Source organism: Ochotona curzoniae, unplaced genomic scaffold (assembly GCF_017591425.1).
Source record: "Ochotona curzoniae isolate NIBS_2020 unplaced genomic scaffold, NIBS_Ocur_1.0 contig_66, whole genome shotgun sequence".
Taxonomy (NCBI): Eukaryota; Metazoa; Chordata; class Mammalia; order Lagomorpha; family Ochotonidae; genus Ochotona; species Ochotona curzoniae.
In genome coordinates, this window is record NW_024466512.1 from 20,399,824 (window position 1) to 20,425,987 (window position 26,164).

Below are 26,164 nucleotides of genomic sequence, written 5' to 3' on the forward strand. Positions count from 1 at the left end.
TGAAAAGCACGTACCCAGAATGGGGCCCACAACACACAGTTATTTTTTGAAGAGCTGTGGTTGTTTTTTTGTTTGTTTTTTGCAGATTATGGAGTAAAGAATATCGTTAAACATTCAGTAGCTTCAACTTTCAAAGCATTGGTTGTTCTCTTTATAGTCTAGTTACATAACGTGAGAACATTGTGTGCTGTCCCAGTGGCTAAAGCAGTTCCCTCGTTTGGACTCTGGCCCTTAAAAAAAACTTCCTTTGTCTTTGGATCTTGGGTAAGTTGGAGTGTTGGAGTAGGCCCTAAGACCTTTTAGTGGGGGGAGGGGAGGAACAATTAAGCAGTTAGTATGTGAGGTTATGTTTATTCTGAAGCTGTTGGCCGTATTTTGGAACCACAGAAAGTCCTCTGTAAGAATTGAGCTTGAAACTGCATTATTTATTTGCCACAATTTTGTGAGAGAAGTTGAAATGGGGGGCATTGCAGCTCTGGAGGGGCTTGGAGCTCTGCATTCTGAGGTGATGTGTATGATTCCTCACACGTGGCTGAGGTTGGCTTTGGAGGACCCGCTGGGAGACAGATTTAGCTTTTTATTTTTTATGGAATGGTGGTGCTTTGTAAACCTAGAGAATTTTTGCCAGTAGGTCAGGCCAGATATGTTTATTGCCAAGGGACACTTCCAGTAAAAGTTCTGAATGTATTCTCTGTGCAGCTGCAGTTCTGATTTTCCAGCCCTGGTTATACTGTGTGGAGTTCTAGTGGATGATTTAATGACTTGGGAGTTCATGTTGCTGAAATGATTATCCGAGAAGCTTATGAGATAATGTCAATAGCTTGTAGGTCTTACTGATTAATATAGAGCTTGATGAAATAGTGTTGCTAAATTGGATCGTGGCTTCTCTTTGCTAAGTCCATTCCCACCTGTGCCTAGAGCAGTGTGTTTTGGATTAGTTGGAAGAAATTGGAGAGAAAAGTAGTGTGTTTCAAAATGCAAGCTTGCATTGTAGTGGCATAGAATGTAGAAATACATTTTAGCAGTGGCAGTATTGTCTCAGGAGAAAAAAACTGGATGAGACTTTTAAAAAGCCTGAATTCTGGATTCAGCTGTTGTTTGTACTTGCTTTGTAACTTTGGGTTACCGAGTGGAGAAGATACATCATATTTTTGGGAAGAGTTTTGAACTCGCAAAGCAAATTTAAAGGCTTTGTTTCTATAGGTGGAATTTCTAGATAGTCACTTCAACTGAATTCTTGAAAGTTCTACTCTGAGAATGAAAACAGTTTGTGGCACGTGTATGAGTCTTCAAATTGTGCATGAGAAATGTATTACTATGAGGGAAAAAACTGCATGCATGAATTTCAAAGAATTTTTGTGTTAAAATACATCTTTCTGTTATATTTTTTCTATATACTCTTTGAAGTACTTTCCATCATGTTTTTATTTTCTGCTATTGTGTTGGACAAATAAGGATTTTATTCTCCCCCCATATTCTGAATAAATTAATTTGAGCTTCACTAAATTATATCATGGACTTAAGTTTTAATTCCCAGTAACTCCTTTTCTCTGTACCTGATTCTCTAACTAAGGGAAGCTTGGTGATTTGGGGGTAAGCCTGGGTGGGGGTGATTTGTTCTTCATTTTCTGTTCTTAAGACATCCAACAGATGGCTCTCTAAAAAAAAAAATAATTGAAAACATTTTATGGGCCAGATCCTCTAAGAATGAATACCAGTAGATCACCCAAATTACCTATCTACAGTTGCTAGAAACTGAGCTACACTGGAATTTTATTTCATTCGATAGTTTTTGAAACAAGCAATACTCTGATTAGGATTGAGAAGTAATTTGTTTTATTAAAATTTTTGGAAATGGGATTTGCTGGCAGCTAGGCTGGGATCTTTGGGGTGGAGAAAAGATAAAGTTTTATTTCAATTTATATTGGTGATTTCTGAATTCACTAACTCTTACTCTGCTAGTACATATGAATATGTAACAGCCAAGCCATGTGTGTGTCCTCGACTTTGGAATCCCACTTAAGGCTCCAGCCACTTTTGTTTGTTTTTTCTTTTTTAGGAGTAGAGGTGTGGAGGCTGGAAATAAGGCAGGTGTTGAGAGGAGGAAAGAAATGTAGCTGGTTTAAAATGTCAGCCAGAGTTAAATTACTCTGACCCCCCCAGACAACAAAAGAAGCAAAGATTTTTGTTTTCTTTTCCCTTTGTTTGGAATTGTTGTATGGAAATAGAATTTAGGCATCTCCTAAAGGATCTTATAATTGTAGATTTCAGTTTTTTTAAATCTGATAAACATGTAGTAAATAATTTGAAGATTCAGCTTTTTCAAGATTTATTTTAGAAAAATAGATAAATCAGTGTCACAAGTTTAATGGACTGGAAGGGAAGGTTATGTGAACTTCTCATTCTTTCCCTGTCCCAGCTTCTCGGTTCCCTTCTTCAGAGTTTTTGCCCGTTTCCACAAATATCTTAAAGGATTTGGAAAGTCGAATCATGATCACTAAAATATTAGAATTAATTTGGATAAGTAGACTGATTGCAATGAAAAATAAGTTTGATGGATTAACGATGTTAATAATAGATGAAAAATTGTAATAATACAAAACAAGACATCCCATGTTCAGAAAAGAAGTGGAACATGAAAGAACCATGAATGGATTTCAAAGATGTTTTATACCCCAAATCTTCCCTTTTAATTCTGTTTAAAAAAACACACACACACCTTTTGAGATATCCTCATATTTTTGCCTCACTTGATATTTAATATACTGGCTGTCTTTTTTTGTTTTTAATATAACATACTCATTCCTAAACACTAATGAATTCTTGTTTACCTAAATATTTAAAGCCAATTTTTAAAAAAGATTTATGTATTTTATTGGAAAGGAGAGACAGAGAGGAGGAGAGACAGAGAGGAAGTTCTTCCATCCAGTGATTCACTCCCTAAGTGGCTGCAGTGGCCGGAGCTGCACCAATCCAAAGCCAGGAGCCAGGAACTTCTCTCCGGGTCTCCCACGCAGGTGCAGGATCACAAGGCTTTGGGCCGTCCTCGACTGTTTTCCCAGGCCACAAGCAGGGAGCTGGATGGGAAGTAGAGCTGCTAGGATTAGAATTGGCGTCCATATGGGATCCCGTTGCATTCAAGGCAAGGACCTTAACCATTACACTATTGCGCCGGGCCCAACCTAAATATTTAATACATAAGAAATCTGTTGGAAGAAACAACGTTTTTTTGTGTGCTGAATTGCAGTCATATCTCTGAAAGGGAAAACTTGAGGCATACACAATAGTAGAGAAAAAAAAATCTTAGAGCCTGAAACCCGTTATTTGACTCTAACAAATCCAATATGCTCCTTTGTAGGAAAGGGGAAGTAAAGTTGCAATCACACATCTGAATGCACCTATCCCTGCCATTGTCACAAGTAATTAAAAGAGTTATGATTGTTTCACGTCTGATTCCCAGGTCACATCTGAATTTCCCTGTTTTATGACATGTTTTATGATTGGTGTGTGTCATGACTTATAAAATGTGATTTTGATGACTGAGGCATTGTTAGGATTGTTTAGAAACCAAGGCAATCTAACAAGTGAAGTCAATGTTGATTAGAAAGAATGTAAAGTAGTTTTCAAGCCAAACAGGAACTCCAAAAATAGTTTTATAATGCTCATTGAGAAGGATTTCTGCATTAATTATGCACCTTTGCAAAATTTTTCATATTTACAGATTGTCTTCCCTAGTTTTCTATGTACTTATATTCTTGTGGCTGACATCACAGTTGTATATATAATTTTTTTCTTGCCTTTAGATTGTGGGAATGAAACAACAGATAAAGAGAAAAATATTTAGAATGGGTCTCCTAATAAGGAACTGTTCTGCAATGATCAACAGTTTGTCTTGTTCTCCTGCTATAATATGACCTATTTTCACAGACTAACAAGTGGATTCTCAACTTACTTGGGGAATTTGAGGGAAAAGATGTTTGGCTGATTTAGGAGGAGGGAGGAATTGGGGCAGAGTGGAAATTCATTAATTGGGTGTTGTTCCTGCTGACTAATGAGTGCCTCCTCTTTGTGCAGTGTACAAGTCCCCGGAGTATGAGTCTCTTGGATTTGAGCTTACTGTGGAGAGACTAGTTTCTATTGGCTATCCCCAGGAGCTGCTCAGCTTTGCTTATGATTCTACATTCCCTACCAGGTAATTTTCAAGACATTTTCAGATGAATAATTGTGAATCCATTAGTAATCCAAACTCATCCTTGATCACCCCCAAATTCTTCAAGTCGTGGGGAGTTGACTTTTAATTTTTAAATTGTCTTGAACTTTTCCTTTTTGTTGTATCATTTGTATCCTTTAATTGAGCTCTTTTTATTGCTATTGAAGAAGACAGTCAGAGCCTTCTTGGCAGTGTGCATTTCTGGATTTGATAGGGGGGATTTCTGATTAGGAAGCTTGATGCCTACATACATCATCAAAGAGAGAAACATGAATCAACTCAGTTGTCTAAGGAAATTAAGGTTCTTTTTTAGAATGGTACCAGCTGTAGTAAGAGTTATAATTTTGGGCTGGTATGGTGGCTCACCTGCCAATGCTAGCATCCCCTTCTGGGTACTGGTTCATATCCTGGCTGCTCCACTTCTCATCCTGCTCCCTGTTTATGGCCTGGGAAAGCAGCAGAGGATGGCTCAGGTAGCTAGCACACCTCACATGGGAGGCATGGAAGAAGCAAGCTCCTGGCTTCAGACCAGGTTAACTCTGGCCGTTGCAGCCTTTAGGAATTGAACCAGCAGAGGGAAGACCCTTTTCTCTGTAAATCTGCCTTTCAAATAAAAATAAATCATTTTAAGTTAGTACCCATCTTATTTATGTTCTTACTCATAAAGGAAATAATTGTGATTATCTACACAAAGTAGTTATCTTCCGGTTGCTTTGGGATTCTCTGTCAGGATTTTGTTTCTTTAAGGTTATTGTTGTTTTCGAACACACCTGAATTGTTGCACAACTTGAATTAGTTGAGGGTTATTGATAGTGACTGAATAGAACTACATAAAATTGTTGCCTATATTATTTTGCATTAACAATGTCTTCCTTTCAATGTAGGGGACTTGTCTTTGACACATTGTATGGAAATCTCTTGAAAGTTGATGCCTATGGAAACCTCCTGGTCTGTGCCCATGGATTTAACTTTATAAGGGGGTGAGTACAAAGAGCCTTTCACCTCTTGCTAGTGTGTCAATAATCAAACAAAAATGAAGATGACATTGTCTCTACAGCTGGAATCTACTTCAGTATTGTTTCATCACTAAAGAGCAATTCCTTTCCATAAAGATAGTTAACAATAACTTGTTAGTCAGAACCCAGACTTTATCAGTCCCTTATAATTAAACAGAATCCAACAGAGCTGATCTTGAAACCTACCCAAAGAGAACTCTAGTAGTTTTGATTTACTTGAAATTCTAAGATTCTTATTTTCTCCTTTTTAATACAGTTCTCAGGTACCTGCTCAGAAGAGGTACGTACAGTGCTTTGAAAAAGTTTAAACTATGTGGATTGAATGACTTAAGATTTTTAATAGCTAATATATCACTTTTTATTAATGAAAAAAATTTGGACATTTGTGTGTTTAACATTTTTAAAGCATAGGGATACAGAGTAATATTTAAAACAAGTATGAATAAGTTTCATTTTTATAATCAGAATATTTCCATTATTATCACTAATTTAAACTTCTTCTCTTGTACTCAGCAGATAAAATTTATTATCTACCTTTTTTGGAGTGAAACATCAATATTTCTTTTAAGATACTTATTGCAGTTTTTTAAAGTTATTTCCACAATTGGGCAACCTTCATAACTTTAGAGTTACTCATTTTTCTCTATTGTTATCATTGCTGTCTCACTTTACTGACCCTGTATCACTATCAGAATAACTCCTATAGCCAAAACACATTATGTGTCAGTCTTGTGTAGGATTTTTCCATATGGTATTCATTCCTGAGAGTGAAGGCATCATATCACCACAGTTTACAGTGACATTCTTAGTGTCTTCTTGGCAAATACCTTTTGTGTTAAGCACAACACAACTGAAATTGTACCAGAACTTCCTTTAAGTTCTAAGTGCCACTTAGAACTGAAACATGTTTCTGACATGACACAACTTTGGGGATGCCCAAGGATACGTGATGAAAGCAGGGGAAAAAAACGCTGTCACATCAGGGCAGGCCAGTGGTTAAGCCTGCCATTCTTACACTGTTCTTCTCTAGAGGGGTTTAAGATCTATGAATATCAGGAAGCAAGTTGAGAAGACAGTGGTCGCATATAGTACTAAGTAACTTCAGTCCCTTTTGCCCCTCTTTATTTTCTTCACTATAATTCAGAATCCTGAGGAAGTGAGTCAGAGTTCTGTTTATGTCTGAGAAAAGTTTTTGTGTTATGAAAGGATAGGCAGAGAAGAAAAGGGAAAGCAGTTCAAGTTCAGTAAATTAGATCTGCAATCAGACTTAACTAATTCAAGATACATATATCTTTGTGCTTTTCCCAAGAAAGTTAATCAAGTTTTCAAATAGCTATCTGGGGAACATATTTAAGAGTGTTTCAAACATTAATTATTTATGAGTATAAAAGTACTTCAAAAAGTCAAGGGGAAAAATGGACTAAAAGATGTATTTAGAGTCTGGCATTGTGGCACAGTGGTATAAGCTACCACTTGTAATGCTAACATCCCATATCAGAATGCTAGTTTTAAGTTCTGGTTGCTCCAGTCCCAACCTAGTTTCCCTGTTAATGCTCCTGGGAAGGCAGTGGAGGTTGGCCCAAATGCTTGGGCCTTTGCCATGCATGTGAGAGACCAGAGTGGAGTTCCTGCTCCTGCTTCAGCCTGACCCAGGCCTGGCTGTTGTGGACATTTAGGAAGTGAACAAGCAAATAGAAGACAATCTCTGTCTTTCCTTTTCTCACCATTTCTCCTCTGCTTCCCTCTGTCCTTCTTTTCCTGTCTTTGTCTCTCTATTGCTCTGTCATTGAGTTAAGTCAATATATCTTTTTGATTAAAAAGGTAAATTTGCTTTGGTGCAAAATAGTTTTGAAATCCATGCATATGGGCCCGGCGGCATGGCCTAGCGGCTAAAGTCCTTGCCTTGAACATGCCGGGATCCCATATGGGCGCCGGTTCTAATCCTGGCAGCTCTACTTCCCATCCAGCTCCCTGCTTGTGGCCTGGGAAAGCAGTCAAGGACGGCCCAAAGCTTTGGGACCCTGCACCCATGTGGGAGACCCGGAAGAAGTTCCTGGCTCCTGGCTTTGGATCGGCATAGCATCAGCCGTTGCAGTCACTTGGGGAGTGAATCATCGGATGGAAGATCTTCCTCTCTGTATATCTGACTTTCCAATAAATAAAATAAATCTTAAAAAAAAGAAGAAATCCATGCATATTTTATTTCCACAATGCATTTTTATGACTTTTTTTGAAGACCCCTGGGGATACATTGATTTCAAAATGTGTTTGCACTGGAGTAAACTCAAGTTTCTTTATAAATGTAGAATCAGTCAACAGCACTTAGCCCTGAGCAGTCCCATGAAAAGCTTCTGGAAAAGAGCGAAACTAGAGGGACAGAAGGAGTTACTGACAGAAAGTATAGGAGTCTGGGGAGAAACTTAGGGCTCTATCTGCCATCACCTTATGTTATTTGTAGTAAGCCAAAACCACATTTTACAGATAAATTTTTATTCTGTGGGTTAAAGCAAGTTAGTAGTGATCTGTACTGTAACCATTATTGTCCCAACTCCAAGAGTAGCATTTCTTCTTTCATGAAATGTTACGTCCCCAAAGTGACTTGTATTTTAAATATATACCCACATAATTTGACACTTTAAATGAAATATAATTGCTAGCTATAATTCAGCTTATACTGTAATGTAATAGGTAGCTGCTAACAGTCTTTATGCTGAGGAATTGCTCTGAAGTGATAGAGGCAATGAGAAAGTATGTCTGTTTAAGGAGACAGTATCATCTTACGAAGCCTGCCTAAGGAAAGGATACTGTTACTATTTCTCCACTTTATTTTCATTAAAGAAAATCTTGAAAGGCTAGAAGAAAAGATATTCTACAGAGTAATCTTTGTTGGGAGTCCATTTCAGAGGAGTGACTAAGACAGGAAGCTAATGTTGATTTTGTATACATAACTGCAGTTGATGTCATTTGTAGTTAACAAACTCAGATAGGAATACACCCACACACCGAGTGTACACTTGAAATTTGCTTTATTTAGAGTCCTTAATTTCCATTTATTCACTGTGGACATTGTGCCTTTTTGTATTTCAGCCTGCCTTTTAATTTCTCAAAAAATATTTGTATTTGTACTATCTCCTTTTTAAAGCATGTCATTTCACCCTCCAAGCTTCCCAGGCATCTGAAACAGCTGTCTGTTTCATTGGCTTTAAACTTCAGACCTCAGATGTTCTCCATGTTTCTATTCTCAGTTTCTTCTTTTCCTTCTCAGCACGTATAAGTGGTCTCGTGTACCGTAGTATCACCCGTGCACAGATACTGTCTCTTAAGTCTGAACCCATATTTCAGATTCTTAACCTTGGTTTTTAATTGCCTGCCAAAAATATGCTTGCTTTTAGCTTAGCATAACCAAAGTAGAGCTGCTCTTATATCCGCTTGCTACTATTTTCCTGTTTTTATTAACAGTACCAACCATCTCTTCACAAGGCAGCGAAGCACGATCATTGTCGTCAGTAACTAGATGTCCCTCTTCTGCTGCTCCCAGTCAAGTTGCCTGGAGTTATTTGTTTTACCTTGGCATTCTCTACTAAGTACACTCTTCCTTTCATTTCCTTTGCCACAACTTTAAGACAGGCCCCATTGTTGATACCCCAATATCCACCTGTGTGACATCCTAGTACTTTGTATGAGATAGCTTTTACTGCATAGTGATTTACTTCAAAATCTTGTGGCTTAAAACAATGAATGCTTTATTTAGCTTTATATTCTGAAAATCAGCTGGGCAATTCAAGGATTTCTCAGCTGATCTCATTGGACTATGGCATGTGTCTGTGGGCAGCTGGCGGGTCAGCTAGTAGCTTTTCTAGAATGGCCTCATTCATGTGCCTGGCTGTGTGCCAGGTGCCCAATTTTGCATGTAGCTTTTTATCCTCCGGCAAACCGGTTTACTTTGGTTCACGTAGCCGTCTCGGTACCATGTGCAGCAAGAGTGCACGTAGGTGTTTCTAGGTCTCAGCCTGGGTCCTATTTGTTGCTCTTTAACCTAGGTTAGAGCATGGAGAAATAGACCAATCCTGTAACGGGAGGAGCTGCAAAGTTGCATTAGAAAGGATTATAGAGAATTTTTCGCCTATTTTGCAATCCATCACAATTCCTCTATTAGCTATCCTCAATTTACTACTAATGTAACCCTGAATAACTCTCTTCTGATGAGTTTATCTTGTGCCAGAAGTCTCTCAAAGCACCCTCTTGTCCCTGAAAGCAGCATAAGAACAGCATGAACAGCCTCAGCCCGTCTCTTCCTTTATTTTTCTGTGTTCTCTTTGTTTGAATTGGACTGGTTTCTGAACCGTTTCATCTAACCTGTAAGGCCCAGCTCTTAGGTATGTCATACTTTAATGAATTCTTCCTAGATTTCCCCCTTCCTACCACTCACATCTGTTTCTCTCTACCCTGTAGGTTGGAATGGTTTCCCCTTCCTCCGTTTTCTGGTTCTGTTCCCCTTGGTGTCATTATATGTGTGTGTGACTTACCTCCCCTGCCAGACTGAGTACCTCTGAGGTTTTCTGTCTTCATGGTCTCCTATGCCAGCTATTTGTGCATATAGCCATGAAACTGCTGGGATGAATTTTTGAATAATAAACATTTTCTGTAGTTATTTTTAGTCATGTGAATTTTTTGAATACCAGTTAATTTTAAATATTTTCTTTCAGACCAGAAACTAGAGAGCAGTATCCAAATAAATTTATCCAACGAGATGACACTGAAAGATTTTACATTCTGAACACACTATTCAATCTACCAGGTAGACTCATTCTGTGCTTATATAAATAAGATGCTTTCCTTTCTCTTTGTGACCGTTGCCTTTACCCAAGGGAGATGGTAAGTTTGAATTCTTTTCCTTATAGCTTATGAATATCTATTCTTCATTTTTCAGAGACCTACCTGTTGGCCTGCCTAGTAGATTTTTTTACTAATTGTCCCAGATACACCAGGTATGTATATACTTTAATTTTCCTTTTCCAATTGATTTTTAAAATTAATGTACAGGGTTTCAGAGAACTGGCCATTGTAGGTCTTTTCTGCTTTTCTGAAGTGAATTTAGTGCTAGTGAGATGCCACATTGCCAGCCTGAGAGATGGGACAGCACCAGCAGCTCCATGCAGGCTCTCACCTCCCACACGGCCCCTCTCCTTGCCAGTGTGCTGCAGCCATGCTTGGAAGGGATCACTTCTGATTGGCTTCTCCTGGGAATGAAGACACCAGCAGAGGTGCTAATTGTGACAACTGAGTGGGAGGTTTGTGTGATGGTTATCTGTCCAGAGCAGAATTGCACTAAAACCCCCGACTCACTGCACAGCAGCTACCAGGAGCCACTCAGGGACACTCAGTAGTTTCTTTTCCAAACCCAGCACAATTTGACGAGTGTGTATGTGCACACACTCTTTCCTGAAGTAAAATTTTTGCTTGAGTCTTGAACAAGTTATCCTCCTCTTTTAGGGAGAAAGTTTAGCCATATTTGTGAGTTTGCTAATCTTTTACCCTCTTTAAGTTTTATCCACTTCAAAACATTTTAAATTTGGTGGAAATTTGAGTCACTAAATCAAAGTGGATGGTACTTTTGTACCTAGGGACAATGTCAGAAAAGTCGGGGTGGGAAGAATCTGAATGACCAATTTTAAGTTTTAAATGTCTCTTCAGTGAGAACCTTTTTTCTAAAAAGTCAGTGAGTAATATTTTTGGAATCTTTTGACCTTTTAGCTTCCATTCAGTACATTCTAACACTTTGTACCTATTCACATTTTTTTTTTTTTGTATTTTGTTGAACCTTCTGGCTATTTCTGGTAGTCCAAAATGAGTTTTTATTAGGGAAAACTGGATTTCCTAATTAGCCCAGCCATACCCATGTGATATGGAACCTTTGGGTCCCCTGGGCAATTTTTGATACTCATTTTATTTGCTTTTTTTTTAATGTTATGTTCTTTTCATCTTTCTGTAGCTGTGAAACAGGATTTAAAGATGGGGATCTTTTCATGTCCTATCGGAGTATGTTCCAGGATGTGAGGGATGCTGTTGACTGGGTTCATTATAAGGTAATAGAAACTGCTGCTTCACTTGCTCACTTTGGCATGTGCTTGAAAGCCTGATTTTTCATTTTGTATATGGAACAGAATTTTGTTTACAATTTTGAAAAATGGGATTTGTCCTTAGAGATAGCTTCCTGGAACACATTTGTTCTGGTCTTTGGCAATCCTGTTCTCAGAGGATCTTCCCTCAGTTGTGATGTTAACATACAGATTTTGTGTTGGTTCACATATCCCAGACTTATTTAGTAGAGATTGTAGTATAGCAGGTTATTCTTAACATATGCTTAGTGAATGATCATGGTCCATATTTTTATCCAAGTAGCTAATAGCGTGAATTGATACTGAATTTATATTTACTATAAACTATACTAAGTACAACAGGAAATGCTTTTAATTGCGACTTTAAAAAAAGATTCATTTGTGTTTACTGGAAAGGCAGATTCACAGAGAGAAGGAGACAGAGCAAGATCTTCCATCCGCTGGTTCACTTCCCAAGTCACCACAACGACCAGAGCTGAGCTGGTTAGGAGCCAGGCGCTTCTTCCATGTCTCACATGGGTATAGAGTCCCAAGGCCTTAGGACTCTATACTGCAAGGGAGCTGGAAGGGGAAGTGGAACAGCCAGGACACGAACTGGTGCACATATAAGATCCCAGCGTGTGCAAGATGAGGACTTAGCCACTAGGTTATCGCACTGGGCCCTAATTTCTACTTTAAAATAGAAAGAATCGTATTTAGAAGACACACTTTGAAGGCAGAGTTGAACCTCCAGGTCATACCTACTAAGTTTTTTCCTGGCCTTATCTAGCATACTCCTCCATTTTTGGTATATTGTAAGATTATTTGAGTTGCACTTTTTCTTATAAACTGTGAAAAGCAATTTTGTTCTTTCATTAGTTCCTTTTTTTTCCCCCCTTAGGGATCCCTTAAGGAGAAGACGGTTGAAAATCTTGAGAAGTATGTAGTCAAAGATGTAAGTAACTAAGGAGAAAATAGGTCTGAATGATTGCTTATTATCTGATCAGTTAGGGAAATGAACAAGTCTGTTTATAAAGAAATGAACAAGCGAAACTGTTTGAGCGCATGCTGACACAATCACAAGAGTTTTTAGCCAAAGCAGAGTCTTGGAGATGTTCTTCCTTATTGATAAGCAGGAAGACCAGTGTATTCCATTTGTCCTCACAGCCCTAGTTTTAATAATAGCAGCTAGCAGGTTATTGTGCTTGTCATAGTACTAGGTGATTGCATGCACTTACACCGTTTGCTCTTCAAATAATCTTGAGTTATGCATTATCATTGCCTCTGGTTTTATACATGAATAAACCAAGGAATAGAGGGATTTAAATAACTTTTCCAAGATCACCCCGTTGGTAAGTGATAAAACCAAGATGCATTCACACTCATATTTAACCTAAATTATAACCATTACACTAGATCATCTCAGAAATGCGCATACACAAGTATATGACTTATTTACAACACTTTTAATTTATCAAGAGAATAATAAAACATTCAAAAATCTTAAGAGTTGTTAGAACTTGATAAAATTTTAAAACCTATAGTTTTCATTAATACTATTTAATGAATATTAGTTTGTTTTTATAATTATACTGTGAAGGAATATAAGAAAAGATGTTACTGTTAAAAGGAAAGCTAGATGAAGAATATAGAGGAATTTCAGTATTTTCACAATTTTTCTGCAAGTCTAAAGTTTTTTCAAAATAAAAAACAAGCACATATTGAGTCCAAAGATGAGATATTTTTTGCTTTTCCTGAGATTAAAGTGATAGAGTATCTTCCCAAAGTACTGTGGTTAAAAAAAATACTCAGTTCCATTCTTGGTACATCCTATTTCTACCCACTCCACTTACTGCTTCAAGAACAAGGAGTATCCATGAAAATTTGTGTGAAGGAGTCTGTTTAAGAAAAGGAAGGTGTGTGAAATTACGATTTCATTTATCTGCAGGATGTGGGTATTTCTAGTTTGTATCTGCATGTTATTTTATTCTGTGAGGTGCCTTAAGAATTTATGCTGTATGCATAATAAAGATAAGTCTCATAAACCTCCAATGATGCTTAATATTGGCCTCTCATTACTTCAAGAAACCATAAGATAAACATGTGTTACATGTTAATTATGTAAATCCTTATGTATATTATTTTACATAGAAAACCTTTTAACCCTATAAATATATGTATTATTGTATATATAAATCTATTACATATATACACATATCCTAATTTATTACTGTATTCATGCCATGTTTAGTGATAATGTGGACTTTTAAGAACAAGATTATGAAACCAACCAACCAGTTTTTGATTTCCATGAACAGCATTCTAGTGTCTGACTATCTCAAAGTAAAAATACAAAAATATTTGCATTTTAATGCTTCACTCATTGTCTTATTACATTTCAGGGAAAACTGCCTTTGCTTCTGAGCCGAATGAAGGAAGTAGGGAAAGTATTTCTTGCCACAAACAGCGACTATAAGTACACGGATGTAAGTGCTTAATATTAGTAGTTTTTATTTATTTATAAATTCTTTCTACCTAACTAACTGTGAATGAGGACATGAATTTACTAAGTGAGAAGTAGTTTCTTGATATCTCACTTTGGAAATAGTATAAAACAGCCAGATACATGGGATGAGGGCTGCAGCACAGGTCTCATATTTTTCTCCCATCCAAGTACTAATCAGGCCCGACCCTGCTTAGCTTCCGAGATAGACGAGATCAGGTGCGTTCCGAGTAGTATGGCTGTAGACTAGGTCTCACATTTTTCTAAGTCTTCCTTTGACTCTTCCCTGGCAACAAATGAGTCTTTGAAATCTGTAAGAGTTATTTAGAATACCTGTGCTGAATGAAATGACTTCTTGGAGCATTTCTGTCATACAGACCTGAGAAGTTCCACACTTTACTTGCTGAATTCCCCTGCTGCTGAAAGCCCTGAGGCAATAGGTGGTACATATTTTGAATCTGAGGCATCAAAATGTGCTACCTTGTAACTGATTAATTGGGTGTAAATGTGAAAGACTGGTTTAAACTCCTGCACTTCATTTTTCTGAGACAATTACAAATTTACATGGTTAGCAGTGAGTTCCATTTCCCACAGCTATTTAACATTGATTCTTGGTTTATATATTTGGTAATTTGGAATAAACAGTCCTGCAAAGCCCGTGGTTTCTAACTGTGTTAGTGTAAAACAGTAATGAGATCAAGGTGCTGAAGTGATTTCAATCAAGTGAGTTCTTGTTTAAAAAGCATATATTCTCTCTGAGAATGCCAAAAGATTGTTTTTATTTGAATTGTAATCTTCCCTGACTTCATAAACTTTAGAGGAAACAAGACTATGGAGAATCCTATATTGAAAAACACATTAAAGACTTGTGTGTTGTCTCTGGATGTGTGTTTAAGATATATCTTTTTCAAAATTCATATGTGAATCTTACATTGAATTTCTTTTCCAGAAAATTATGACATACCTGTTTGACTTCCCACATGGCCCCAAGGTACTATGTGTAACTTACTAGATCATTGCTTTAGTAGAAAGTTTTCCATTTCTTAATTCTCAAATAGTCAGTACCAACTCAGAAAAATCTTACTTTTTAAACCTGTTGTCTAACTGTTACACTGGAAGTAATTCAGGAGCTAGAATTTAATCTTATTAGCAATTTGAATACTTATTAGAAGTGTTATGATTAGGCTGAGATCAAAGTAATTTTATGCCAAGGAAGTTTTGTGCAGAATTATTGCATTTGTGTGACAATGAAATTATTCTTGACAACCTTCAGATTCTGTTACCGTTGCTGAGTTTTGTGCCAGGAAAGCATTTATTTAGCTTTGGCGTTGAACAGAGGAGTTTTCATTCCTGCAGCATGGCTGTATTTAGATTTAAGGACTAGTCACTGCAGCTTAATGCTTATAGGACCTCAGTCCCAGGCTTTTGTGCATAAACATCAATAAATCCCTGAGGGTTTTTGTTTGCTTGCTTTATTAAAAATTATTTATTTGAAAGGCAGTTACAGAAAGAGGGACAGATCTTCCATCTGTTGATTCACTCTGCAGCTGGCCAAGTTTTGAGTTGGGACTGGGCTGATCCAAAATCAGAAGCCAGAGCTTCCTTCAGATCTCCCATGTGGGTGCAGAGTCCAAAGTCCTTGGGCCATCCTCACTGCTTTCCCAGGCACATTAGTAGGAAGCTGCATCAGAAGTGAAACAGCCAGGACATGAACTAGTACCCATGTGGGATGCTGGTGCTGCAGGCAGCAGCTTTATCTCTGATGTCCCAGCACCATGCCACCCCCAAGATTTTTATTCTGTTTATTATTGTTGTATGATGATTTTACTTTTTGGAAAGGCATAGACTTGGAGAAACAATTCCTCTCAGGTGGTTCATTACTCAAATGCCCACCATAACCTGCTTTGGGATGGGCTGGGACTAGAGCTAGAAACACAGTGCAAGCCTCAAACACGGGTAGCAGGAGTTCAGTTGCATGAGCTCTCAATGCTGGCCTCGCCTGTTCTGCATTGGCAGGAATCGGGGTCAGGATGTGGAACTGGAACAGGTACTTTGTGTAGGATGCAGATGCAGGTGGCTTAACCACTGAGCTGAATGCTCACTACTGATTCCCGTTTTGAGTTCACTGAGCAGTATCTTTCAGCTTGGCTTAGATTAATGTCATGTTTCCATTTCAGAATAGAAATAGTTTTAACGGCATAACTTCTAGTGTTGTGAATAGCTGGCAGATGTGTGTGTGTGTGTGTGTGTTTTTAATTTTAAAGATGTATTCATTTTTATTGGAAAGGCAGATTTATAGAGAGAAGCAGAGACAGAAAGATCTTCTGTCCACTGGTTCACTCCCCAAATGGCCACAGCAGCCATTTGGGTTGCCCATGTGCGTGCAGGGTCCCAAGGCCTTGGGCCATGCTCTACTGCTTTCCCAGGCCACAAGCAGGAAGCTGGATGGGAAGCAGAGCAGCTGGGACACAAACCGGCACCCATGTGCAAGGGTGTGTGCAAGGTGAGGATTTTAGCCACTAGGCTGTCGTGCCAAGCCTGGATGTATATCTTGATACATCATGCTGAAACAGAAGCAGTGAGAGTTCCCAGTAATAGTTTCCATAGTAATTTGTATACTTTAGTTCTGATGCTGATCCGTCTTTGCATTTTGATTAGCATCTCTCCCTAGCCCCGTTTTATGCATTTTCACTTATGAAAGTGCTCTGAAATGTTACTGTACTGCAATAGTAAATGAAGTAACTTAGATTATACTTGCTTCAACAGTATGTGGTTTATAATTAGTATATATTTTTAGTGAGATAGTGGGATCCTCTGGCTATATTTAGCAGTTCTGTATTCCTTTCATCAGAGTAGGATTAAGTGTTAATGCCTGAAGGAGTGATGTTTGGCTTTTGCTCCTTGATTAGCCCGGGAGCTCCCATCGACCATGGCAATCCTACTTTGACCTCATCTTGGTGGATGCACGGAAGCCACTCTTCTTCGGGGAAGGCACAGTCCTGCGTCAGGTGGACACTGTAAGTTGAGAGGATGATGTCTGTGCTGGACACTGTCCTTCATTGTGTCTGTGTGCTTCACGCCAATTTTCCAAAGAAAACAGGCATGATTTGCTTATTAGCCATCTCTCTCATTTGAAGTTTATCTGAGGTAACAAGTTAATTGAAAAGAGTAAGTTCTACTCATTTGGGCTGCTTGGCCAAGTTGCACTGTGGTGGGATGGTGGTGGCATTACAAAGTCTGAATTCTCTTTATACAGAAGACTGGCAAGCTGAAAATCGGCACCTACACAGGCCCCCTGCAGCATGGCATTGTCTACTCTGGAGGTGAGTCAGAAGTGCCTGTAGTAAGTGTCCATTGTTGCCCAGACCTCAGTGAGAAAGGCTTGGTTTTAGGGCACAGTGCCACTTGTAATCTTGAATATGGTAAAGATGTCACCTACTAATCTGATAGCAGTCAGGGAGAGTAGGTTTGAGAAGTTCAGATGTCCTAATGAAGCTTTTTCACTAAAAGGATCAGTTTCCTTCCCCTTTTTTGAACTGTTTCAGGCTTCTTCTTGGTGTTCTAGAATCATTTATGATGACTTTAGGATATCCCTAGAAGATTTTTAAGGATCCCCAGTAGCATACGTGTTTCTGTTGAAGGCCTTGTGTGATTAAAAATGGAGGGAAAATGAGAATGATGAGCCTTTAAAAAAGGGCTTCCCCACCCCAGTATAAACTAATCACAATATATAATGGCCATGGTATTTCAAATGCTGGCTTTAATGTACAGAATTTTTTCTTCATTGTTCACTGATGTTTCAGGATCATCTGATACAATATGTGACCTGTTGGGAGCCAAAGGCAAGGACATTTTATACATTGGAGATCACATCTTTGGAGACATTCTAAAATCAAAGAAACGGCAAGGCTGGCGAACTTTCTTGGTGATTCCTGAACTTGCTCAAGAGCTGCATGTCTGGACTGATAAAAGTTGTAAGGAGCCATTACTCTTACTTTCTAAACCTGTGATACAACTAGTTTATTTCCAAATGGTGACTTTGAATGGATTCCCGTTGATAGCACACGATTCTGTATGAAGGGGCTCCAGATTTGACCAGAAGCTGGGTCTAGAGATTGTTAGTCTCCTGCCCAAGCAGACTAGTTCACAGGACTTGAGGTCTGAAGTATGAGAGATGGTTTGGTTCATGTCTCTTTGATGTTAACAATGTAGAATGCTGGTGTCCTAAGCACACGGCAGGGACTGTGGACCTGTGAGCTGGGCCTGCAGCATCTTTCCCTAGCTGCACTCAGCAGTCCCTTTCTCAGCTGACAGCCCCCATCTGCATTTCTCAGCCAGTGATGGCTCTGAATGCCAATCACCTTTTGCTGGGTCTTCCTTGTTCTTCTGAGTGAAGAAAGCCAAAGTAGATCCTTGAACTGAACCACACTGTGTATGTGCAACATGCATACTATGTTGAATAGAGCTGAGATACAAGTATAAAAAGGTGTGAGACACACAAGTACTGCAAGCAGCCCTGGTGAGCATCATTTGCAGTGCCTGGGAGGACAGCCCGCACACCGCCTGTTACAGCCCATACGCCCTTAGGCAAGTTACTGAGTCCCCTGTGATTTCGTTTCCTCAATGTAAAATTAGGAATTACCTTACAAAGCTGATGAGATGTAACTGAGATCATGTGAATCAGGAGAACAGGTGCCAGTTCTTCCCGATCAAGGTTCCTCTGAACCGAAGCACGCACACACACACACAGATGTCTTTCTATACAGAAGGTGTAAGAGAAAGAATGGATGCAGTAGCTCACAGTTTTCCTGGGGAACAGGTTGAGAAGCGCTGGGTGCAGGAGGAGGTATTCATTAGGTGCCAGCTGTTAGCTGTGCTATTGGTTGAAGTTTCTTGCTAGCCTGTCTTCCATACCTTTTCAACTTGGCAACTATATGGTTTTAGAAATGCATAGTTTATAGGGCTCCATTTCCTGTACCCCTGACTGAGCCATTTTCATAATTGTTCATCTGAAAATGGAACAGTTGGGCGCTTGTTTTGTTGCCCACATCTGAGCTGCAGTAGCCCTGGCCTTGCGAGCCCAGTGCGTGTGCACAGCAGAAGGGTTGGCGGCAGTCAGTACGATCTCAGGGAGGTCACGGCCATCGTCAGCCGCACTCCAAGCAGGCAGCAATGAGTGGCTTTTCCTGGCAGGGGAAGGAGAAGAGCATTTTGCATATTCACCTGTAGCATCTTAACTGAAACTGTGCTTTTTGGATCATATCTAAAGCCTTTTGATTTAGTTTTAACAGTTTTAAATAGGGTGTTTTAACGTATTTTCTTTTCCCTTCCAAACCTGATTCAGCACTTTTTGAAGAGCTTCAGAGTTTGGATATTTTCTTGGCTGAACTTTACAAGTAAGTTTCCTAATTATAAAAATTTCTCTCTCCCTCCCCACATTAATAAATAGGGTCGGGTCTTTCTGGAGATTGTCACTGAGTGTGTTTCTTTGGTCTTCAGGCACCTTGACAGCAGTAGCAATGAGCGCCCAGACATTAGCTCCATCCAGAGACGGATTAAGGTATTCAAATAGGACATGTGAGGGCACTTGTAAAATAGCTCTCAACTCATCTTTCTGGCTTTATACAGGGTATGCTACGTAGCTGGTGTTCAGTAAATACTAAAATGATCTAACCATCTTTTTTGTTTAAGAAAGTAACTCATGACATGGATATGTGCTATGGGATGATGGGAAGCCTGTTTCGCAGTGGCTCCAGGCAGACACTCTTTGCCAGTCAAGTGATGCGTTACGCTGATCTCTATGCAGCGTCTTTCATCAACCTGCTGTATTACCCATTCAGCTACCTCTTCAGAGCTGCCCATGTCTTGGTGAGTTAAAGCTGCAGCCTCAAGTGCCTCTTGACTGTGGCAGTGCACTCACAGGCCCAGATTTCAGTCAGTTCCGGAGTGTGGCACGGAAGGCATGCTGAACCTCACCTTCTGGTTGGCTGCACAGAAGGGGCCTTGAAAAAAGTAAGATCTCGCTATCAAGCACCACATCATTCTGCAGTCTGTATTTAAGGTTATATTTGAATGGTGAAGACTCCTGTTGTGTTCATACTAATGGAGAAAAATGGGGTTTTTATATCCTATGTTCTGATACAGATGTTTTGCACTGATTCTCAGTGTGTCTATACTAAAGGAGCTGGGTGCCTGTGGGTGGGGCAGAGGGAGTTGCCTTCTACAGTGAACTTGGCCTCTGAGCCATTGTAACCGTAGCTTCTCATGGCTGCCTGAGAGGAGGGGTCAGAATTGGGGAAGCAGCTAATCTGCTCTACCTGTTCTGAGTCTTCTGCTTCGTTCTAGATGCCTCACGAATCAACCGTGGAGCACACACACGTGGATATCAATGAGATGGAATCTCCCCTTGCCACCCGGAACCGTACATCAGTGGATTTCAAAGATACCGACTACAAGCGGCACCAGTTGACACGGTCAATCAGTGAGATTAAACCCCCCAACCTCTTCCCACTGGCTCCCCAGGAAATTACACACTGCCATGATGAAGATGATGATGAAGAGGAGGAGGAAGAGGAGGAAGAGTAGGAAAGAACACCCAAACTCTGAGCACCCGTTGATCAAGATCTGGCAGGACTCACAGGAGCACAGGCTGTCCCTGTCTGGGTCCTACTGGGGAGGAGGGGGGCTCCATCAGAGGTACGTCAGCAAGTTTCTGAAGACTTGAGTGTTCTAGCCTGAGAGCTGCTTGGTTTAGCTTTGTGTATCTGTGCGCTGCAGATAATTCACAGTTGTAATGGAGTCTGTATAGGAAGAAAGTAAGGGTAAAAGGCTGGACTGCATGCACATGGCTTCACTGTGGCTTGTGGCACTGTTTCCTTGTCTTTTTTCATCACTAGTGTACCTGCATACATTAAGGGTAGAGGGTCTCAGAGTGGACACAAGAGGATGCTGTCCTGTTAAAAGCTGTGTTCTTCCCAAACCCCACTGTTCAGTGCATTTCGCAGTATTGTGTACCAGTGGAGAAATACACTGTTTCCATTATGAAATGTCTCCTTTTATAAGCCTCTAAGTGTCCTCAGCAGCTCTGGCAATGCTGCTGTTATTAATGGCTTTGCAGAAATATTCTCTGCTTGCTTTAGGGCTGGTCTGGAATGGAGGACAGATACTCTGAGGCCAAAGTCCTCATCCTTTCCGTAATTTTTAGGTTGGTGGAACAAATGCTTAATTATCAATAAATCTATAGGAAAACTTTGGCTGAAAGAGGAGCAAACCCAAGAACCTTCTTATCTCACAGTGGAGTATTCCACGCTCTTGTGGGCTACAAAGCTGTGGCTCCAACCACCAACCCAGAGTGCCCTGTCCTGTAAAGCTAAGCACTAGAGGACAGGGCAAAGGCTCTGCAAGCCAGACCCTTACTAGAGCCGGCACAATCAGTGTGAGTAAATTCACTTCCAGATCCCGAGTGAAATCACTTCTTGTTCTGAACAAGAATGAATCATTACTGAATGTGATACAGAACTGCCTCACCAGTACAGTGAAAATTGTTCCAATATTTTTAACAGTGGTGTAACTCTTCCTTTGACCTTTATATATTTTTTCCATTCTTGTTATTAGCAAGGGAGGGTAGACTAGCTGCTCTAGAATTCAATAAAGAAAAATGTTTCTACTGCCGACTGTGACCCCTTCTGTAGCTCAAGCACAGACAGCTACTGTCTTCCGGGGGGCTTCGGTCTGATGTTCTCCTAACACACGTCTTCAAAGCTTGCAGATCTCATGGTGAAAAGTATGCAGCACCAGAGTCTCACACAGGTTATGCTGTAATGCTCCATAGGCCTCAGCATTTTCTCTGATTTTTTTTGGGCACAGTGGTATGAGGCAGGGCAGACTGCCTGCCTGTGCTCAGTGCACATGGCTTTAGGCCAAGTCACGTCAAGACACCTTCCTGGCCAGTATCTCCTGGAGAGGCTGTGGGTCTCGGCGACATTCAGGGAAGGTTATGAAGAAATTATATATTATAACAAAACTATTCATGGGCCTTAATTCCTGCACCAATTCCATTTTCCATGAACTTTCTGGTAAACCCTCCTGCTTATCCTTTAAAATAATCAGGTTAGAAATGCTATTGCAGATTAAAATCAGATGCATCCTTGACTTTAAAATTTTAAGTATGCGTTTGTGATTACAACGTTGATTACTAAGTGACTTGCTACTACTTTTAAACTAGCATATTTACATAGTTCTTTGTAGGGCAAGAGTTGAGATGCCATGTTTTATTTGTGTTGTCTACATGAGAGCTTACTGGCCCGGGAATGCCACTGCTACCTTCAAGGCCACCACAACACAGACTTGCTAATTGCTGGAGAATTTTATATCACAGCAGATTTTAGTCATACCTTTCTTTATGACTTTTTAAGAGTCTGTGCCCTATTAAAGTGCTTGAATTCCCTGAGGACCCAACAGACTGGTGCTCCTGTGGACTCTTCCATGAGGAGGTTCGTGTTCCCCGAGCAGCCATTTGGGGAAGCTGCGGGACCTTTCTGAGACATGAACGGTGCGTTCCTCTCTGGTTGCCTGTACTTAGTTTTGAAAAACAGAGGAGCTCTAGACCATGACTTGACAGAGGCAACATTTCTTCAGAATTTTACCTAATTATTTTGAAAACGCTACTTACAGGATTTGTAGAACACCAGGCATCCTGGGGCTCCAAAATTGTGAATATGCCCCAGTGTCTGGGGCCCCTGCCACTCCGCAGCTGTGCGGCAGGCAGCCCCCAGGTGTGTCCCCAGACTCTGAGAGGAAAGGCCCGCTGCCCTGGCTCTGCAGGGGTGGCCAGCTACTCAGCCTTAAGGGTGGGTTTCAGGAGAGTTGATTAAAGCCAAGGACTTAGGTTAACTGATATTTGGTTTTCAGACCTAAGAATTTTTTCCTGCATACTTCTGCTGAGACCTGAGGCATCTGTGTGTGAGTAAAACCCGTTTTATCTTCCTAGGTGCCTGTAGGAACTGGTTTGGATTAAACGGTAGCTACTAAACGCTATCAACAACTTCAAGTCACGACAGGATTGTTACTTACGTGTAAAAATCACTTATGTGTAAAAGTTACATGTTAAGTTTAAAAGTACTTTGTCCATGTTTAGGTATTTCCAAATCAGATTCATTTACTTAAAAAAATCTGTGTCAACTTAAAAGCCAGGTAGTGCTTTCCAAGGCCGCCTAGGCACTTTTAAATGGTGTGCTTATTCACCACAAATAGCCTGAGCCCAACAGCTGCAGAGTTAAGTCTGTATTCGGGTCGGAATCTGTCCACATTCCATGATGTGGAAACTATGTGACCTCTCTTTGATGGTGGGAAAAATGATCACTATGACCCAGCACCGTGAATGATGCAGCACGTTCCTGAGCTGGGCAGTTTGGGGCTCAAGATTTTCCAAGCGTTCTTTCTTGGTGACTAGGACATCCAACTCTTAATGTTTGACATGGTTCCATTTGAGGAAAAGCTTAACACAGCTTAAGAGGCCCTGCCAGGGAGCTACCTGGGCAGTCGTGAAGATAAGACGAGAACGACGCCGCGTGGCAGCAGGGTGACATGCGCACACATGACAGGCAGCAGGCAGAGCCACGTGGCACCACCACACAGCACGACCAGCCAGCCAGCAGTGCTGGTCTCAGGGCTGAGTACCTGCAAGGAGCAGAATGGCAGGCATTCAAAGAGCGAGAGAAATAGCCTTCCTGTCCCCACCGTCCCCTGTGCTCAGACACAGCATCCCAGGGCTAACAGTGACACAGGGATAAAATGCAACCACCTGCCAGTGAACACTGTGTGAGGGAAAGTGGTCCTGTGAGACTGCATCACCTGCTCCAAGTAGCCACCAGAGTGCCTAATGGCGCCCTCCTCACAACACAGCCCTGCCACAAAGTGACACATGACTGTGCACTCTGCAGCTGTAACACAAAGTACCTGTAATTGAATATGGGACATCCCCTCATAACTGGAAGTCTTAAATAACCTAAGTTTTTAGTCTAATTGCTTTTTCTGCTCACACTGAACAACACACTTTGCTCCATTTAATCAGAAAACTAGATACATCACTTTTTAGTTCCTGTTAGGGACATGTGTCCCCAGCTGTTCTGCTGGGCCCCCCCATGCCAGGCAGAGCCCAAGGGCCAAGCACACTTCCATCCCTGGGAGATGACAAGCCTTCATGATGCTTAGGAAGGGGCTTCGCCAAGAAAATCTTCTAGGCCTCGAAACTGTTCGTGAGGTCTTTTGGGGGCAGGGTGCTCACTAGAAGTACTCCAGTGAGTCAGTTTATCTGGGAACTAAGCTCACTGCCCTCCAGTCAGTCAGTTACACCAAAAGTAAGGTAAGAACATGGACCGGCTTAGTTGGAAGGCCCGTCGTGTTCTCAGCAGCCTGACACACCATGACCAGTAGGGTTGTGCTTCAGCTACCACATTTGACCAGTCATCCCTCTGGAAACCTGTGAGCTCTGCCTTACCCTGTGCCAGGGAGCGCATGCCACTGTGTTTGCAGAGGACAGCCCCGTTGTGCCACTGGGATTTGAGACTTTTGAAAAAGCACAGACCTGCTTGAAGCCCTTGGAGGGGAAGATGATGAAGCAGTCACACCAGCAGAGCTGGGATTCATTAGCCAACTAACAGAATTCAGCTTTTGGGCTTTAATAGGAGCTTATTAGAAATTACCTTGAGAAAATGTAAATTTCCAGGCTTGGAAAAGATCAGTTTGTGTCACTTTTTGCACACGATCCTCTGGCCAGTGTCTCCTTAGAAGCAGTGGGAGTCCTGTAGCACAGGAACGTGACTTCACCGAGCTGGGGACCCTTCTCTTCCAGGGGCGTCTCCTCTGTGCATTCAGGAAACACAGCAGGAGCTGCTGTGACAGTGATGGATCCCTGAGGCGGGCAACAAACCCTCACAGAGACAGGGTATTGACTGGGGAGCAGGGCTGGCAGTTAGGCTGAGCCAGGTTGGTCAGCAGTGCTTCACTGAAATGTCTCCACCTACAGGACAAATGTAAGTAATGCTGATTGCGAAGGTCAGCAATCAGCACTTCTTAGTGACTCAGGACAGCAGCACAGATTAAGAGACCAGCCAAGAAGCAAAATCCCGAGAGCATTATGCTCTTTGGATGTGAGAAACTAGGAGTGATGAAAAAACAATTCCAGAAGCAGGCAAGGGCTAGTGGTGTGGTGCAGCTTGTCAAGCCACCAAGTGCTGGCATCCCATGCAAGTATGGTTTGCGTCTCAGCTATCCCACTTCCGATCTGGCTGCCTACTATTGTGCCTGGAAAAGTACTGGAGGATGGTCAGCTGCTCTGGCCCTTACTGAAGTGGAAGACCTGGATGGGGTTCCAGCCTTGGCTGTTGGGGCCATTTGAGCAGGGAACCAGCAGATGCCTGATCTAGCTCCCCTGCCCTGTAACTGCCTTTCACAATAAATCTCTGGGAGGGAAACAGAGTCCAAAGGGGGTTCTTGGTCGGGGTCCAGTCACAGAGAAGGAGTGGGGATAGGAAGAAGGGACTGGAGACTTACAGCGGCCGCAGAGGGTGTGCGTCATCCATCCTGCATCTCAGGGCTGTCTGCTGCCCAGCGAGTGCCTTGCTCTGCTCATGCTGGATGTGTCAACTCCAGGGTGCCCATCCTTGCCTGTTCCGCCTTCCTCCCAGGCTAACCTCAGGTTGACCTGCGAAGCCATTCTTACCTTCAGAACCACATAGACCTGACAGGTGTTTCTGGCCTTGCTTAGGTGTTTGCCCAGCTGAACAGTGTGCTGTTAGCAGCCAATATGCATGTTGCTCTGAGCATCCTGGCCTAGAGATTCGGTGATGGGGAACAGACTACAAACCTTGCCAAAGAGAATGCTCTAGAATGGGCTGTTCCAGGGGCAGAGAAATGCCACCCATTTGTCTTCATCAACAGGACCCTGCAGTACTGCCCCAGCTCCATGGAGTAAAGCCAGGCACCTGCGCAGTGGGCCAAGGCTAAACAGGTGACGTGGTTGGTGTTCTCACAGATGAAAGGTCAGAGAGGGAACACACATCTGCTAGAAGGATGAGCAGAAAAATCATTTATCTCAAAGAACAAACAAAACCTTTTAAAAACAATTACAGCATTTACAAATAAATTGGTACAAAATAAATAAGAGATTGTAAATCTACAACATCATTTGAGTTATAAAATGCATTCATTATGACAATCAGCTTAGGAAACCTATACATGGCATTTGCGCTTCCTTGGGTTCATGTACACAGCTTGGGACACCGTGCGCAGAAAGCTTCACTGCTCAGAGGCCTGAAATGTACACTATGATACAGCA

The 26,164-nt window shown here is 41.1% G+C and overlaps 1 protein-coding gene across 9 annotated transcripts in view; it reads left to right on the forward strand.

Annotated features, from left to right (window-relative positions):
* The window catches only part of NT5C2 (5'-nucleotidase, cytosolic II), an 87,369-nt gene extending 65,871 nt beyond the window's left edge, over positions 1 to 21,498 (forward strand). For 5 of the 9 annotated variants that reach the window (XM_040992183.1, XM_040992187.1, XM_040992184.1 and 2 more), the window contains 15 exons: positions 4,075 to 4,192; positions 5,095 to 5,190; positions 9,933 to 10,024; positions 10,157 to 10,214; positions 11,219 to 11,312; positions 12,226 to 12,279; positions 13,727 to 13,810; positions 14,777 to 14,818; positions 16,737 to 16,844; positions 17,084 to 17,150; positions 17,631 to 17,801; positions 19,172 to 19,223; positions 19,327 to 19,387; positions 19,519 to 19,695; positions 20,173 to 21,498. In XM_040992183.1, the coding sequence (XP_040848117.1) occupies positions 4,075 to 4,192; positions 5,095 to 5,190; positions 9,933 to 10,024; positions 10,157 to 10,214; positions 11,219 to 11,312; positions 12,226 to 12,279; positions 13,727 to 13,810; positions 14,777 to 14,818; positions 16,737 to 16,844; positions 17,084 to 17,150; positions 17,631 to 17,801; positions 19,172 to 19,223; positions 19,327 to 19,387; positions 19,519 to 19,695; positions 20,173 to 20,412 (1,514 nt within the window). In that variant the 3' untranslated portion in view covers positions 20,413 to 21,498. Of the gene's footprint in view, positions 1 to 4,074; positions 4,193 to 5,094; positions 5,191 to 5,482; positions 5,507 to 9,932; positions 10,025 to 10,156; positions 10,215 to 10,421; positions 10,518 to 11,218; positions 11,313 to 12,225; positions 12,280 to 13,726; positions 13,811 to 14,776; positions 14,819 to 16,736; positions 16,845 to 17,083; positions 17,151 to 17,630; positions 17,802 to 19,171; positions 19,224 to 19,326; positions 19,388 to 19,518; positions 19,696 to 20,172 lie in introns of those variants that run through there. The other 4 variants (XM_040992182.1, XM_040992190.1, XM_040992189.1 and 1 more) reach the window with 3 other exon arrangements.
* The last annotated feature ends 4,666 nt before the right edge of the window (positions 21,499 to 26,164 follow it).